Genomic DNA, 13,705 nt, shown 5'->3' on the forward strand with positions numbered 1-13,705 from the left:
AGGTTGTACAACAGTATCGACAGGACACTATACCCCCATTTCTTTACCTCGTCAGATGGGAAGCCATGAAGCGTTCGAGCCAGGCGTTGGAATTTTAATATCTGCATCCACCGTATAGTATTCAATCGTTTACCTGCACGGAAACTCGTCACGATGCTCGTGTTCCCATCCATTGTCCTGCCTGGGAACTACCATGTAGAGGCATTGGCTCCCAGCAGCGGCGCCTGCATCCCCATGCCGCGTTCCTCCATAATGCATCTGCTCCGCGTTTGTCCGTGAGTCCCCTGCAGATGTCGCGAGCATCTAAGTCGCTGGGACCAGAAGGGGTAAATCTAGATTTATGTCCACCATAGTTTGGACGCCTGATTACTTCAACGGGACCCTCACCACTCCAAGTTGCGAGCAGATGACAACCTACATCTCTCACAATGACTTCTCTGCCCACACGTTTCAGCTGCAACGGCAGATCTCTTTACATAGCACGGGCTTTAGGCTCTTTCACTGCCTAGCTAAGATCTGACCTGCTCACCCTGTTCGACCATACAGATCAGAGCGCCCAGCTCGTGAACAGGTTGCTTGAACCGGGCGCCTAATTAGACCGCTGTCGTCCGGAACACGAAAAGGGGTCCATCTCATTAGGAATCGTAACACTTAGAAGGACAGAAGACTTGGCCGAGACGTAAGTATATACTTGTGCCACGAGACACGACTACATCAATTGCCCCGTCTACCCATCCGAGGCTCTGCTAGCGCCATACCTAAGTCTAGCGCGATCCATGGCACGACTTACCACGAGGTCGTCAACTCGGGACCCGTCATCACCAGATCGTCCCGCCAGCAGACCAACGACAGCACGCTGTATCGTCATCGGCGCTGGCTTCGGCGGTCTGGCTGCCGCAAAGACCTACCTTCAACTGCAACCACATCTCTCGTCCCTCCACAAGTCAACACCTGCCGCCACGGCCACCGCTCAGCATGCCAATGATCTCCTGATCCTCGACGCGCTGTCATCCGTGGGCGGCGTCTGGTCTCGTGATCGCCTCTATCCTGGCCTAGTCTGCCAAGGCGCAAATGGGCTGTTCGAGTTCTCGGATCCTGATATCAGTCAGGTAGATGAAGCCGCCGGATTCAAGCGCTTTGGTTCGCTGCCCGCTACTCGTGTCATGGAATATATGGAGGGGTATGCGGCCAAGCATGGGCTGCTGGACCGGTTCAGGGGCGGTGTGAGGGTCGTGAGGGCGGAGCGTAGAAGTACTGGGAAGGTGGTGGGGAACGAGGGTTGGAGGCTGCACACGAGCACAGGAGATGTGTACGATTGTGAGAAGTTGCTGGTCTGTGTGGGCAGCTACAACGTGCCGCATCTACCGCTGCCAAAGGCTCAGCAGGAGGGGTATGAGGGGCTGAGTATTCACAGTCGCGATATGGGAAGGCGGTATGAGGAACTGATCGCCGCTCCACCTCCTCTTGCTGCGTCTGAGAAGAGCAGAGCAGCAGACGACGAACAAGTGACGACGAAACACATCCTCGTCGTAGGCGGCAACAAATCCGCCCTCGAAGCCTGTGGACTCTTCCTGCGCACCAATCGCCAAAAGTACTGCGATGAGCACAACATCAAGGTCCCGAAGGTCCACTACAAAGTCACCTGGCTCGTCCATCCCTCTCCACGCGGCGTGCACTTCATGATCCTGAACATTGCGGACGAGAAGGGCAGCGCCGAACCCGCCCTCTCGCGCGCATTCGCGGCTTTCAACCCCTCGGTCTATGACACTTACTCTGGGGTGTATAGGTTCATGCACTCCTCACGATGGTGGGCTTGGGGAAGCATTCTGGTCAGTGTCTTCTGGTGGGCGTTCGCACTGGGAGTGAGCTATGCGGCGGATTTCGGGCGAAGTGAGAATGTGAGGCGGTTGAGGCCGGGTTGGGCTTGGACATTGGGGCATAAGACTTGGGGAGAGTGGTGGAAAGGGGGAGGTAATGAAGAGGAGGATCTGGGGATTGAGTGGGATGTTGGAAATGCCGTGCAGATGGAGCCGAGTCACGAAATTCTGAGGGTCTTGCATGGGGAGAAGGGTCAGGGCGTGGACACGGAGATGGAGATGACGACGGTGAGGGGACGCGTGAAGGAGTTGCGGGGCAAGGAGGCGGTCGTGGTTGACAAAGGTGGAAAGGAGAAGATCATTAGTGCTGATAGTGTCATTTGGTGTACAGGCTGGTTGCCGAGTGGGAACTTCTTCGATGAAGAGGAGGCTCGAAGGGTGGGAGCGCCTCTGCCGAACGATGAGGGCAGCTCGAAAGCATCGAAATCCCCAGACACAATAAAGACTCTCGGAATGCAGACGAGAGCTCAGCAACAACTGCTGGCGCAATTTCCACGTCTTCGCCACTCACCTTACAATACACTGTCATTCAATGACCTCACCATTAGCGCACGCACAGCAAACGTTTCTCCAGCTGTCGCAGCGGCGACGCTTCCCGAAGAGCAGCAGATCGCGACGCAGCAAACCAAGACAGTCAATACGACCACACACTACAACCTCCTACGACACAATGCATCCCCATGGTGTCTCGCACACAACGACCACTCAATTGCCTTCGTGGGCATGACCGCCACCACCCAGACTGCCATTGTGGCGGAGTTGAGCGCGTTGTGGAGCGTGGCTTGGTGCGAAGGCTTGCTCGAGGTTGACCGGCTGCTCGCGCCCATGAACATGGACCACATCAATAACCACGATCGGAACGCGAACATAACCTCCAGCAGCGATCCAGCGGAGCTGGAAGCCAAGTTGGACTGGCAGACGGCGCTGCAGAACAACTTCATGCATCTCCGCTGGGGCAGCAGGCTGAGTCGAGACTCGGATGTCATTTTAGAGGTTCAGACGTACATGGATCGAATGTGTGTTGATCTGGGACTGCGGGTGGACCGTAAGCGCTTGGCGATGGAGGAAGAGCTCGCAGCAGCGGCGATGGGCGGTAGTGGGAAAGGCGCAAATGGTGGCGAAGGTGGAAAGGAAGTTTTGGGGAGGGCATTGACCTTTGGGGAGTCGTGGACGGCATGGAAAAGGGAATGGCTTCAGGGGTATACAAGTGCGGACTATCGAGGCATGGTGGATGAATTTGTGGCAATGAAGCTGAAGCAGTGAGAGTGAAATGAGTGGTCGCGTCGACGGTAACAGTGTGGACAAGTCCGGGCGATCGTATTGGCGAGACTGTGGTCAAATGGATGTATGCCTGTTGTGAGACCGGATGACCATGTAGACTTACACAAGACCGGCTGACGACATGGCTGCTGAGTGCGGAAGTCCTCCTTCCCAAAACAGGTTCTGTCTGTTCATTCCGAGGACCAGGATCACTAAATTCGATTGCACCATTGCGCTCTTGCCTCCCCGAGAGCATTTACGTGCTCCATCGAACACTTGTGTCACGGCCCCGCTTTTGACGCAGGCGAAACTTGGGGCAGTGGAAGGGAGTCGAGATACCACGGGTTGCATTTTGTATGTGATTTTCTCGAAAAAGCATACTCGGAGACTTTTTCACGGTGCCCCGAACGCTAGCCCCGCAGCCCGCAGCCTCTAGGGTTCACCCGGAACTCATCGTCGTATCCCGTATACCCCTATCTCACTCTTTCGCATCACTAAACAGACGTGGATCTATTGCAACCGAGCCTGTGTGCATACTCGCCAAACGCCCTGCCATGGATCAGTAAGATACGAATTATTGGTAGGTATAACTATCAGCTTGAGGCGTCGCACTCGAATATAAGGATAGCTTCTCAAGGTCCCTGACAGGCTCACTCACAGAGGCAATCGATCTGAGCACAGGATCCTCATTACAACCTCAGGGGTCCCGAATGAGCCAATCCAAACACGCGAGCTAATGTTGGGAGCTATCGTGGCTAACAAATGCATGCTCATCGAAGGATCACCAGCGACCCAGGAATCCGACCTCACTACAACCCTTGAAGCGACCTCGAGCATTCACATCGCTACGTGACAGCTTACAAGCAAGAAGTCATTGTGGCCACCAGGCACCTTAATCGACCGCGTTCTGAGGAGCAGACAAAGTACCTAGGCGATCATGTCTCGTCTTCTCCTGGAACCAGCGGCAACGGGCGCCCTTCTCTACCTGTTGACACGGAATCCTTCCAATCTTCGCGACCAGTTCTCTTCAACTACAGGAATCAATGAAACGACTTTGCGAAACTTGATCATTCCTCTCAAGTGGCTCTTCAGCCTCGGATTGCTCCGCAGATTTCACAATGCAATGACTACGCTTGCATTTAACAATTGGCAGTTCCGTCCTCAAGGAGAGCCATGGAAATTCGGCGACGACAAACTCTCCGAACTCGTTTTGATAACGGGCGGTTGTTCAGGATTTGGTAGACTGATGGCAAAGGACTTCTCTAAGCACGCGAGAGTTGTCATTCTTGATATTCAGGAGCCGCCGGAGGATCTCAGAGGTAGGTAATTCGCTACACGCATGTTGGTCATCCCTAAATTCGAGCAGTTCCGAACATCCACTTCTATAGGTGTGATGTGTCAGATCCGGGCGCTATCCAGTCTACAGCAGTCATGATCCGTGAACAACATGGAACCGTCAGTGTTCTCATCAACAATGCTGGGATAGGTAAGTTTGCGTGTTGAGCCAGCTTCTCCTAGCTAATGAGTCTCAGCGCGCGGATTGACCCTGTTGGAATCGAGCATAGAGTACACCGAGAAGATATTTAAAGTCAACACTTTTGCGCATATATATCTTATCAAGGAGTTCCTGCCAGCGATGCTTGAGGCCAGAAAGGGGCATGTCGTCTCCATTTGCAGCATCGCTTCCTACATCACCCTCCCACCAATATTACATTATTGCGCGACAAAGACGGCATCAAATTATATCAGCGATGGTGAGATCTGGCATTGCGGACCTGGGCGCGTCGAATGCATACTGACTAATGACACACTAGGTCTACGAAGCGAGCTGCTTACGCGGTATCCCAACGGCAACACGATCCTGACCACGAGTGTTCATCCTACGTTCCACGACACTCCGATGCTGGGTGACATCTTCGGAAAGAGCTCCAGGACATCCACTGATATGATCTATCCTCCAGAGAACGTATCGCGAAAGGTGGTCGAGCAGGTACTTCAAGCGCGAAGTGGAAAGCTATTCATCCCAGAGAACGAATACTACCTGTCATTCTGGAAGTTTGCGCCGACGTGGCTCGTTGATCTGTTGATCTTCGCGAGAAACAAGAAGAGACTTAAGATGTTGGCGAAGGCGGCAAGTCAGTGATTTGTTCGATGAGGACGATGTCGCCGTCTTCACGCAAGTGGAAGCTGCGAAGCCTTGTGGTCAGCAGGTACGAGGAATGAGCGTTCTAGCGATCAGCAAGTACTGTAGGAGAGATGATTGACCCTGCATGATTCGTCGAGACTGAGAAGCGGCTGCCCTACAACTCGCACGCTATGACGAAATGGCGCCTCGGTAAGGCAATTGCGACCTCAGAACTCCTCTCAACTTTCCCACCTCGTACCTCATTTACTATTTTGTACGCCAGAAGCAATGACCACCACGCATTCGTCAAAAACATGACTACGCCTGCTGTCAAGCCGGGGAGGCTCTCGGGCAGGGTTGCAACCGTCACTGGTACCTCATCTGGGCTCGGTGCTGCAATATCTGAAGCATTCGCAAGGGAAGGTGCAACGGTAAGGATTTGTGTGCTGTGAACCCAGCTACGGTCGACTCTGTGCAGAGGATGCTTGTGGAGATCATAAGGCTCCTTTGCACCACACGTTGTTGTGTTCCACTCAGGCTGCGCCCATCAGACCACTGATCTGTCTTGCTCAGATCTTCTGCATCGACCTGTATCCGTCACCACGCAACGCTATCAATCCTGCGACACTAAAAGCCGACGACTTCAACAACCGCATCAAAGGCCAAGGCACCCACGAACGGATACGGCAAGCTCTCGGCGAAGCATACTTCCACAAAGCGGATGTGACCAAAGCTCGGGACATCGACTTCGCCATACGTGCATGTGTTCAACGCTACAAGCGCGTCGATATTCTCGTCAACTGTGCTGGCATCTCCGTTGAAAGTACCCATATCCGGGCACTGCGAGCTCACGAGACGTCCGAGGAGGACTTCGACAAGACCATGGCCATTAATACGAAGGGAACTTTCCTAGCCTGCAAGTACGCCCTCAAGCAAATGCTTGAGCAGGAACAGTTGTACGGCAGTCGCGGCTGGATCATCAACACAGCCTCTATACAAGGCATGGTCCCGTACTATGGCACACCTTCCTACTGTGCTTCGAAAGGCGCAGTGGTTATGCTCACCAAGCAGATCGCTTTGGATTACGCTAAGGATCAGATCCACGCAAACGCTCTTTGCCCTGGCTTTCTGGAAACGAGCATGACACAGAATTTGCAGGGCGAACCAGAAACGAAACGGGAGATTGAGCTGAAGCATCCTTTTGGCGAGCGACTGGGCGATGCGAGAGATGTCGCCAAGACAGCGGTATTCCTGGCAAGCGATGACGCTGCGTGGGTTACCGGTACCAATATGGTCGTTGATGGGGGTTATATGTTGCGGTAAAGCGTTTGTGCTGGAAGAGATCGTATCTCTATCTGATAGCTCTGCATGGATTAGGGCCACGTCTCAACCATATCCCACTCGCCTACGCTCTTCGACTCTGAGTCCGTGCCCTGGCCCCCCGCCTCCTCCGCTAATGTCCACTTCCACCTCCTCGCCGCGGCGGGATCGCTCAGATCGACCTGCTCAACCTCTTCCGGCGTGATGATAGCGACTCTGAAATTCTTTCGCGCTAGCTCCTCATCTTCCAGGTGACCTGCTGACTGACCCAGCGCCTCGCCCTTGTTCTTAACCCCTTCATTACACGGCTTTCCCGGCTCTGGATTCTTGAAACTGCCTCTCATCCCAGGACTCAGGTTCTCAAACCAATTGTTCACCTCCGTCCGCCAACTCCACTCCCCCTTTCCCCTCTGCGATTCTTCCTCACTTACGCCATCCGCCGGCCGCATGTACCTCCCAACCTGTGCTTTGACCGTCACTGTTCCGCTGTTCTGCGCATCTGACCCATCAACGTCGTCCGCACTCACAAGCCAACACTTTCCCCTTATCCGCCACTGCACCTTGATGTCCTTGATCCAGTACACCGCCTCCACAGGGCCGCCACCGCCCGTTCCTGAGCGCGACTGCTCGAGGTCGCCCTTGCCTTTGCCCGTAGCGAAGATATCGTATACCTTGGACATGCGCGCGTCGGTAGTGAAGACCGGGCAGTCGGACGTGTACAGCTGGGGATTCTTGGGCAGCTTGTTGTGCGAGTTGGGTGGCAGGGCGGCCCAGAAGCCGCGGTGGATGCAGTAGCGGACGGAGGGAAGGGAGGACGGGGTGATGGTGCCCAGGACGAATTCGGTGGCGGGGCCTCGGCGTGGTTGGTTAGGTGGGATTGGAAGATTGGGGCCCAGGGGGCGGTGGTTGTTGTGGTGGGGTGGGACATTCTTGCGGCGGAGGTACTGGTTGTGGTGAGGGAGCGGGCGAGGTGCGTCAGACGGGTCGTCGTTGAGGAGGCCAGGTTGAGGAGCAATAGAGAGACGGTAGATCTGAGCTGTAGGGTAAGTCCTGACAGTGGGATGGGGAGGAAACGTGTGAGTTGTTCACGAGAGATGACAGATAGTAGATAGTACTGATCCTACAAGTAGAGAGGAGACGACCTGCCTTTGTTTCACGGATTGAAGCCTTACGGTCCTTGCATCATGACTCGCAGAGTGAGGATAGTACATAAATTGTCAAGCAGCACATGCGCACGACTGCAAAAGACATGACGACACCAGTGGACGGCTACTCTTACGGGCGACGACTCGGACACTTACGCTATTCAGTCAACCGGTCTAGTGAAATATGACTTGGACGCGTGGAGCCTCATTGTAATCTCATGGCTTTACGAATGGAGAGCAAGACATTGTAGGGAAATGGGTCTTTTCTCTGACTGCATGCTATAGGGTAAGGTTTGCACAGCACAGCAACACAGCGCCTTATGCGTCAGTGGTCCTCATCATGAACATCAGTGCAGCCATCGTAATGTCACATATCTTGTGCTGTCGGATATGAAGACTCTTTTGTCGATGCTGGGGTCGGCATTAATGAGCCTGCCTCTTGGGATGTCGTTGCTGGATGTTCATTCGTAGGCAGCCTTCATGATGCCAATAACCTTCCAGGCAGGTTTTGATGTTGGCACGGTGATCATTGTTGGCCAGGCGTTGGTTGGCTTTGTTCAGGACATAGTTGCGATTCCAGATCCAAGTACCGCCGCTCGCATCATACTTGTGCTTGGTCGTCCCAACGGTGGTGAAGAATTATTCAAGCCTCCAAGGTCCTCCTGACGACCCAGGTGATCAAGGATCCGTTTCCATAGTCTTGAAAAGCTCCCCCATACCAATGTCACCGCCATCTCGCTTGGCAGCCCCATCATTCGGCTTGACACACTCTCTCATCTTGAGCACCGCCAGACCAAGTCCAGGTGGGCCATCTTGACCTTCATGAACGTCTTCTGCGCCTCCTTGTACTCCGAGCTAGCCTTATCCATGTACATCATTCTACCCTCGTTCAGATCTTCCAGCAATCCAATTTGCTCCTTCATCTGCACCAATTCGTCGTCCATGCGTCGCAAAATATGGCTGAGAGCAGCAGCGGGAGTGTTTCTTGAGAACGCTGATGTGCGAGTGAAGTCGTCCTGTGCCAGCATAGCATCGATCCGAGCCTTTTCCTCTTTGGACATGCCAGCGGGACGATCAGGAGACCGGATGGGTGTTTCAATGTGATTGTGTTGATTCTGCTTGACAGTTTGAAACTCGCCCCGCGAAGTTCGCTGGAAGGACTGTGGAACATTCTCTTTATCGTCCGATTGAATGGTATCGCGCTTCTCCGCCATATCCGAGTTCCAATATTGATTCGGGGAGTGAGAGTAGACAGAAGAACGCTTTGGAATTCCGATCGAGATGAGAAAGATGTGTTTGGGATCATTAAAAAGCAATTGCTTGGGTTGGTTTAAATCTTGCTTTTCAAGGCAGATGTCACTTGTCCTTGCTGCCCAGGCGGTCTTTGTTAGTGATCAGGTGAAACAGATTCCAGAAGCACATCGCGTCAACTGGCTGTTCAACTCGACAAGAGGCAGCAGTCTGCCTCCCTGGTTGCCTTTGTTGGCTTTGGCGTACTAAATACTATCCGTCTAGTATCGTGGCCCGAGGAAGACACGAATCACACGCTGAAGCCTTGCGACCAGGGCTCTCTTCTTTGCCAGTTCGGCGTTCAGCAAGCGGATGTTCTCTTCCATGGTCAGTGAGTCAGTCGGTGCCTCGGGTACACTGTTGTAAAGTTCTTCAAGTGCCCGACAATGATCGCAGTGCCAATTGATGTTCGTAGCATCCAGAATGTTTGCATCGACTGGAGAGATGCATGCCTTTTGGAGGTCTTGGAGGGCTTCACAGTGACCACAAGGCAGCGGTGACATTTTGTTTGACATGCTTGTTGTCGTGATCCAGATATGAATCGCGCTTGAGATCATGAAGACGTCGAAAGGAATGCAATATAACACGACTCTTTCATCATCGTCGGCCGTTGGTGATGGCGCTCTCGGCGAAGACGAGGCAGATAGCCGAGGGCGTTCCGCAAGACGTCCTACGTACACCCGGTGAAGGACCTACCTCTAACACGTGGACCAGCGTTTCGCGATACAAAAATTGCACCATTTCCGAAGCCAGTCGATTGAGACAGGTCCACCTGTAGCAACAGAGGGCTCCTTAGGCAGTGAACTAAGTGGCGGGATGTCGAGTCTTAGTGGGACGGTGAGCTTTGCTTTGCCAGATCAAGTCGGCAATGGGCTCCGGGTATGGCTGTGTTACATGGGTATCTTCGATGAGCAGTGGAAGGGATAACAGCATCCGCGGGGAAGCAATCCGTGACACCCAGCAACAGCGCGCGTTGACAATCCGACGTCGATTTCGCACATCTGTCCCGCCAGCGACGCGAAGCAACCTCCCCAGCTTGAAGATACGATGGACGATATCATGGAGTATGACATCGGTTGCTGACGAGCTTGCGTTGGAAGCCTCGCGCGACAGTCCGATTGATGCATTGACTGAAGTCAAAGAAGGCAAAAATTTCTTCGCGTTGAGACCAGTTTTAGGTACAGGCCAGAAGGCTTTCACCGTTTAGCGGCGAGCCTTTGACCCCTGGCTTGTCCCTCTAGGCGCGAACCATCGAATGTTCTACGAGTTTAAGCGCCAATGAGAAGAGTTGGTCGCGAGCCAATGCCCTTTTTCGCTGGTCAGGGCTTGAAGAACTCCTGGCTGATCTGTTCGAGGCATTTGTTTCGCGGGGAGAGGTTCCGCAGCTGCCTCTTTTATGTCCGTCATAGCTGATATACTTATCGTCGTCTAAACCTGAAGCGTGGCTAGTTCATAGGGGTATGGTGGGGGAACACTGGCCTTCTACAGAGGCCAGGCACGGTGATCCTCACCGCTGGGGCTCTGAATTATGGTTATCAGAGTCGCAACTTCTGCGGCCAGCTGACGAGTCTCGTGGCTTCTTCAGACTTGAAAACTGCAGTCTTGCCGCCATCCTGCCGCCCACAACGATACCGAGAGATAACGATTGAGTGTTTCCCCTCCAAACTCGCGTCCTCTGGTCGTCTTCCTCTCATATTTTCTTCATTATTCATCGACAGCATCATCGCTTCCAGCGTCGCACGACCAATCTGTCATTTCCGCTGCCGTAGACGCCTCTAGTCTACTACTAACACCTTTCATTCTGCCTGACACACGCTATCAATGCCTCGTTGCGTCGTATGGAGATCCAAATTCCTTCCCCATCGGTCTTCCTCAAGAAATCGCCTGTTATCAGACCCCAGCCAGATCCCCCACCTGTGAAGAAGCCTGCCAAAGCCCGTGCCGCCGACAAGCCAAAGCCTTCGAAGGCAGCCGTCGCACAGAATACCGCTCAAGATGCCGCTATCGTGAAGCCCAAACAGAGCAAAAGCAGAAATGGTGAGTGTGCACTGCCTGTGCTACTCGACATTTTCTCCACTCTTGGGTGTGATCTAACTCTGACACTTACCAGGATGCATGACTTGCAAGAAAAAGCGTTTAAAGTAAGACTCTCGAACCTTCAGGCGGGCTACTGTATTCGGCTGGCTGACTTATTGCGATGCAGATGTGATGAGACAAAGCCTACATGCCAGCAATGTGCTAAACGTAATGTTGCTTGCGAAGGCTACAAAAAAGACTACAAGTGGCGAACTTTCGATGAGGCCAATGTACCTAAGACAGCGCCAAAGCCGAAGAAGAACCATGTTCGCTCCCACTCATTCACTCCAACCAACGCCCAGCCACGGCCTCTCACTCGCATCCAGACGCAAGACGACCGTGTCACTGCCATCCCAAGTTCAAGCTGGTCGCCAGGCAATCTTCTGGACAAAGCTCAGCGCAACGATGCCATTCGACCAGACGAGCCGGAGGCTGAGAGTGCTGGTGTGCAACCAGATCCGTTGACTCCAGGTCTGAGTAACCTTCCACCCTTGGAACTTCCTGAGATCCCGAATGACCGTCGACCCTTCTCCCTGCCGAACACCAGCCATGTGTCTTTCGACGACGACTATGCTGGCGGCTCGACCGGATCCATGGGCTCCGTTTCGCCCGAGATTCCAGAGCTCTCGCTCCCCGGCAGCCGTTCCGGCCCTTCTCAGAGTGCGGATCAACAGAAGTCGCCTGAATCATTCGAAGACCTGCTCAACAGCAACGTGTTGGACGATACTCAGTCCCCACTCCGCACTATCAATCCCAACGAAGTCCAGAATTTCGGCCCCTTCCGTCAACCATCTCCTGCACTGTCCGAGAGCTCACGTCGCTCCGATGCCTCCAACCAGACTCTTATGAACTTCCCACCCACTGATCCTCGCTCGCCGGCAATGCTTTTCCACCGGTACGATACCCAGACATGTGGCATAATGTCGGTCAAAGACGGGCCGAACGAGAATCCTTGGCGTAATTTGATCGGTTCAATGGCAAGGAACTGCACGGCTCTTCGACACGCTGTATATGCCATGACTGCCTTTCACGGGCGCCATGATGTCCCAGCCCTCGGCCAGCTCGGCATATACCACATGCGGAAAGCTATTCAAAAACTCCTCGGTGGTATGGGCACCATTCCTCTCGATGCTCGCCTCGCCACATCCCTTGTACTCGCCTTCTCTGACGGTTGGGATCGCTCAGTCGTCACCGGAATCCAGCATCTGCGTGGCGCTCGTCCCATGATCGTGGACATAATCGCCCAGTTCCGTCACGACTTCGAGCATGATCAATTGAATCCGCGGGATCTACACAACTGGCGCTTCCTTTGTAACACCTACATGTACATGGATGTAATGTCTCGCCTGACCAACATGGAGCACTCCGACGACGACCTGATTGACGACATTGTCAATACCGTTAATCAGCCATTCAACGATCTTTTCGAGGTTGACCCACTTGTTGGCTGTGCCGTTGGCCTCTTCCCGTTACTCGGTCGGACCGTCGATTTGTGTCAAGTTGTGCGAAGGTCCAATAAAATGGGCTTGACCACCATGTCTCGAGCCATCGAGCTCAAAGAACAACTCGAGCAGTGGCAAGCACCCAATGGCTCCATGTTTGAACGACCCGATGATCGCACCTCGGATGTTGCGCACAGCATTCAGACAGCGGACGCGTACCGTTGGGCGATGCTGCTTTACCTGCATCAGGCAGTTCCGGAGATGCCGTGCCCACCTGTCGAAGTCCTCGCTAGGAAAGTGCTCATGCTGCTCGCAGGTATCCCGCGAACGAGTCGAACGATGGTGATTCAGATCTTTCCTCTGTTGGCAGCGGGCTGCGAGGCGGATTCGGAGGAGGATCGTGAATGGGTCACGGATCGCTGGAACCATATGCGCGAAAGGCTGAGGATCGACAAAGTCGAAACGTGTTACAATATTACGATGGAGGTGTGGGCGCGCAGGGATATGGCTGAGGCGGAGAAGCAGGCTCGGATGACCCGCTTTGCAAACAACAACTCTGCAAGACAACAGCCCGTGAGCAGAAGTGGCGGTCTTGACTTTAGTCCGCCAAACATCACGCGCAGCACTTCTTCTTCGCGCATCCAGCAGCAGCAACAACAACAGCAACAAAATGAGGCCCTTAGTGGCGGTGGTGGTGGCATTGCAGACGATGGACTACTTTTTGGCTTTGATGATCCGCAAAGGAGCAGTCCGATGAGCGGGAGGAGAGTTACCTTCGACAACATGCCCATTATGATACCCACGCGACCCGGGCTGATGAATTTTGGGAGTGGTGGCATTGGCGGTGCCAACAACAACAGTAACAGGAGAGCAGGAGAGGATTTCGTGGTCGATAAACTCGAGTTCGATTATACAGTCAAAGGGCGGTTGCATTGGCTGGGCGTCATGATGGAGCAGGACTGGGAAGGTAAGTCTTTGCTGATTACTTTTGTACCCGCCTATTCCTGCTCGACTTTTTTCCCTTATGCCCAACGCTATGCAAACATCATCATGTATATCGCAAATGGCTGACGCTTCCCGCTGCTTAGTATTTATTGGATGATATTGAACTGATCGAAGCTCCCGAACTCGCTATGGAGTGCTTTTTCAACATTGGACCCCCTGCATCTC

General features: G+C 53.6%; 5 protein-coding genes across 5 annotated transcripts; 4 read left to right on the forward strand and 1 right to left on the reverse strand.

Annotated features, from left to right (window-relative positions):
- Nucleotides 1-776: 776 nt before the first annotated feature.
- AB675_9765 (uncharacterized protein) lies at nucleotides 777-3,140 on the forward strand (the record flags this gene model as incomplete). The annotated part of the gene is made up of 1 exon (XM_018150329.1): nucleotides 777-3,140. One exon carries the CDS (start codon nucleotides 777-779, stop codon nucleotides 3,138-3,140), a length of 2,364 nt encoding a protein of 787 aa, XP_018002527.1.
- Nucleotides 3,141-4,074: 934 nt separating this feature from the next.
- On the forward strand, nucleotides 4,075-5,280 carry AB675_9766 (Epidermal retinol dehydrogenase 2; the record flags this gene model as incomplete). The annotated part of the gene is made up of 4 exons (XM_018150330.1): nucleotides 4,075-4,456; nucleotides 4,504-4,623; nucleotides 4,670-4,891; nucleotides 4,952-5,280. The coding sequence occupies 4 exons, from the start codon at nucleotides 4,075-4,077 to the stop codon at nucleotides 5,278-5,280; spliced, it is 1,053 nt and encodes a 350-aa protein (XP_018002251.1).
- Nucleotides 5,281-5,576: 296 nt separating this feature from the next.
- Nucleotides 5,577-6,585, forward strand: AB675_9767 (2-(R)-hydroxypropyl-CoM dehydrogenase; the record flags this gene model as incomplete). Its single annotated transcript, XM_018150331.1, has 2 exons — nucleotides 5,577-5,693; nucleotides 5,836-6,585. The coding sequence occupies 2 exons, from the start codon at nucleotides 5,577-5,579 to the stop codon at nucleotides 6,583-6,585; spliced, it is 867 nt and encodes a 288-aa protein (XP_018002424.1).
- Nucleotides 6,586-6,635: 50 nt separating this feature from the next.
- AB675_9768 (uncharacterized protein) lies at nucleotides 6,636-8,941 on the reverse strand (the record flags this gene model as incomplete). Its single annotated transcript, XM_018150332.1, has 2 exons — nucleotides 6,636-7,613; nucleotides 8,522-8,941. 2 exons carry the CDS (start codon nucleotides 8,939-8,941, stop codon nucleotides 6,636-6,638), a joined length of 1,398 nt encoding a protein of 465 aa, XP_018002307.1.
- Nucleotides 8,942-10,855: 1,914 nt separating this feature from the next.
- AB675_9769 (uncharacterized protein) lies at nucleotides 10,856-13,606 on the forward strand (the record flags this gene model as incomplete). The annotated part of the gene is made up of 3 exons (XM_018150333.1): nucleotides 10,856-11,054; nucleotides 11,128-11,158; nucleotides 11,221-13,606. 3 exons carry the CDS (start codon nucleotides 10,856-10,858, stop codon nucleotides 13,604-13,606), a joined length of 2,616 nt encoding a protein of 871 aa, XP_018002256.1.
- Between the last annotated feature and the right edge of the window lie 99 nt (nucleotides 13,607-13,705).

The sequence above is a fragment of the Cyphellophora attinorum genome (assembly GCF_001299255.1).
Source record: "Cyphellophora attinorum strain CBS 131958 chromosome Unknown Contig7, whole genome shotgun sequence".
NCBI lineage: Eukaryota > Fungi > Ascomycota > Eurotiomycetes > Chaetothyriales > Cyphellophoraceae > Cyphellophora > Cyphellophora attinorum.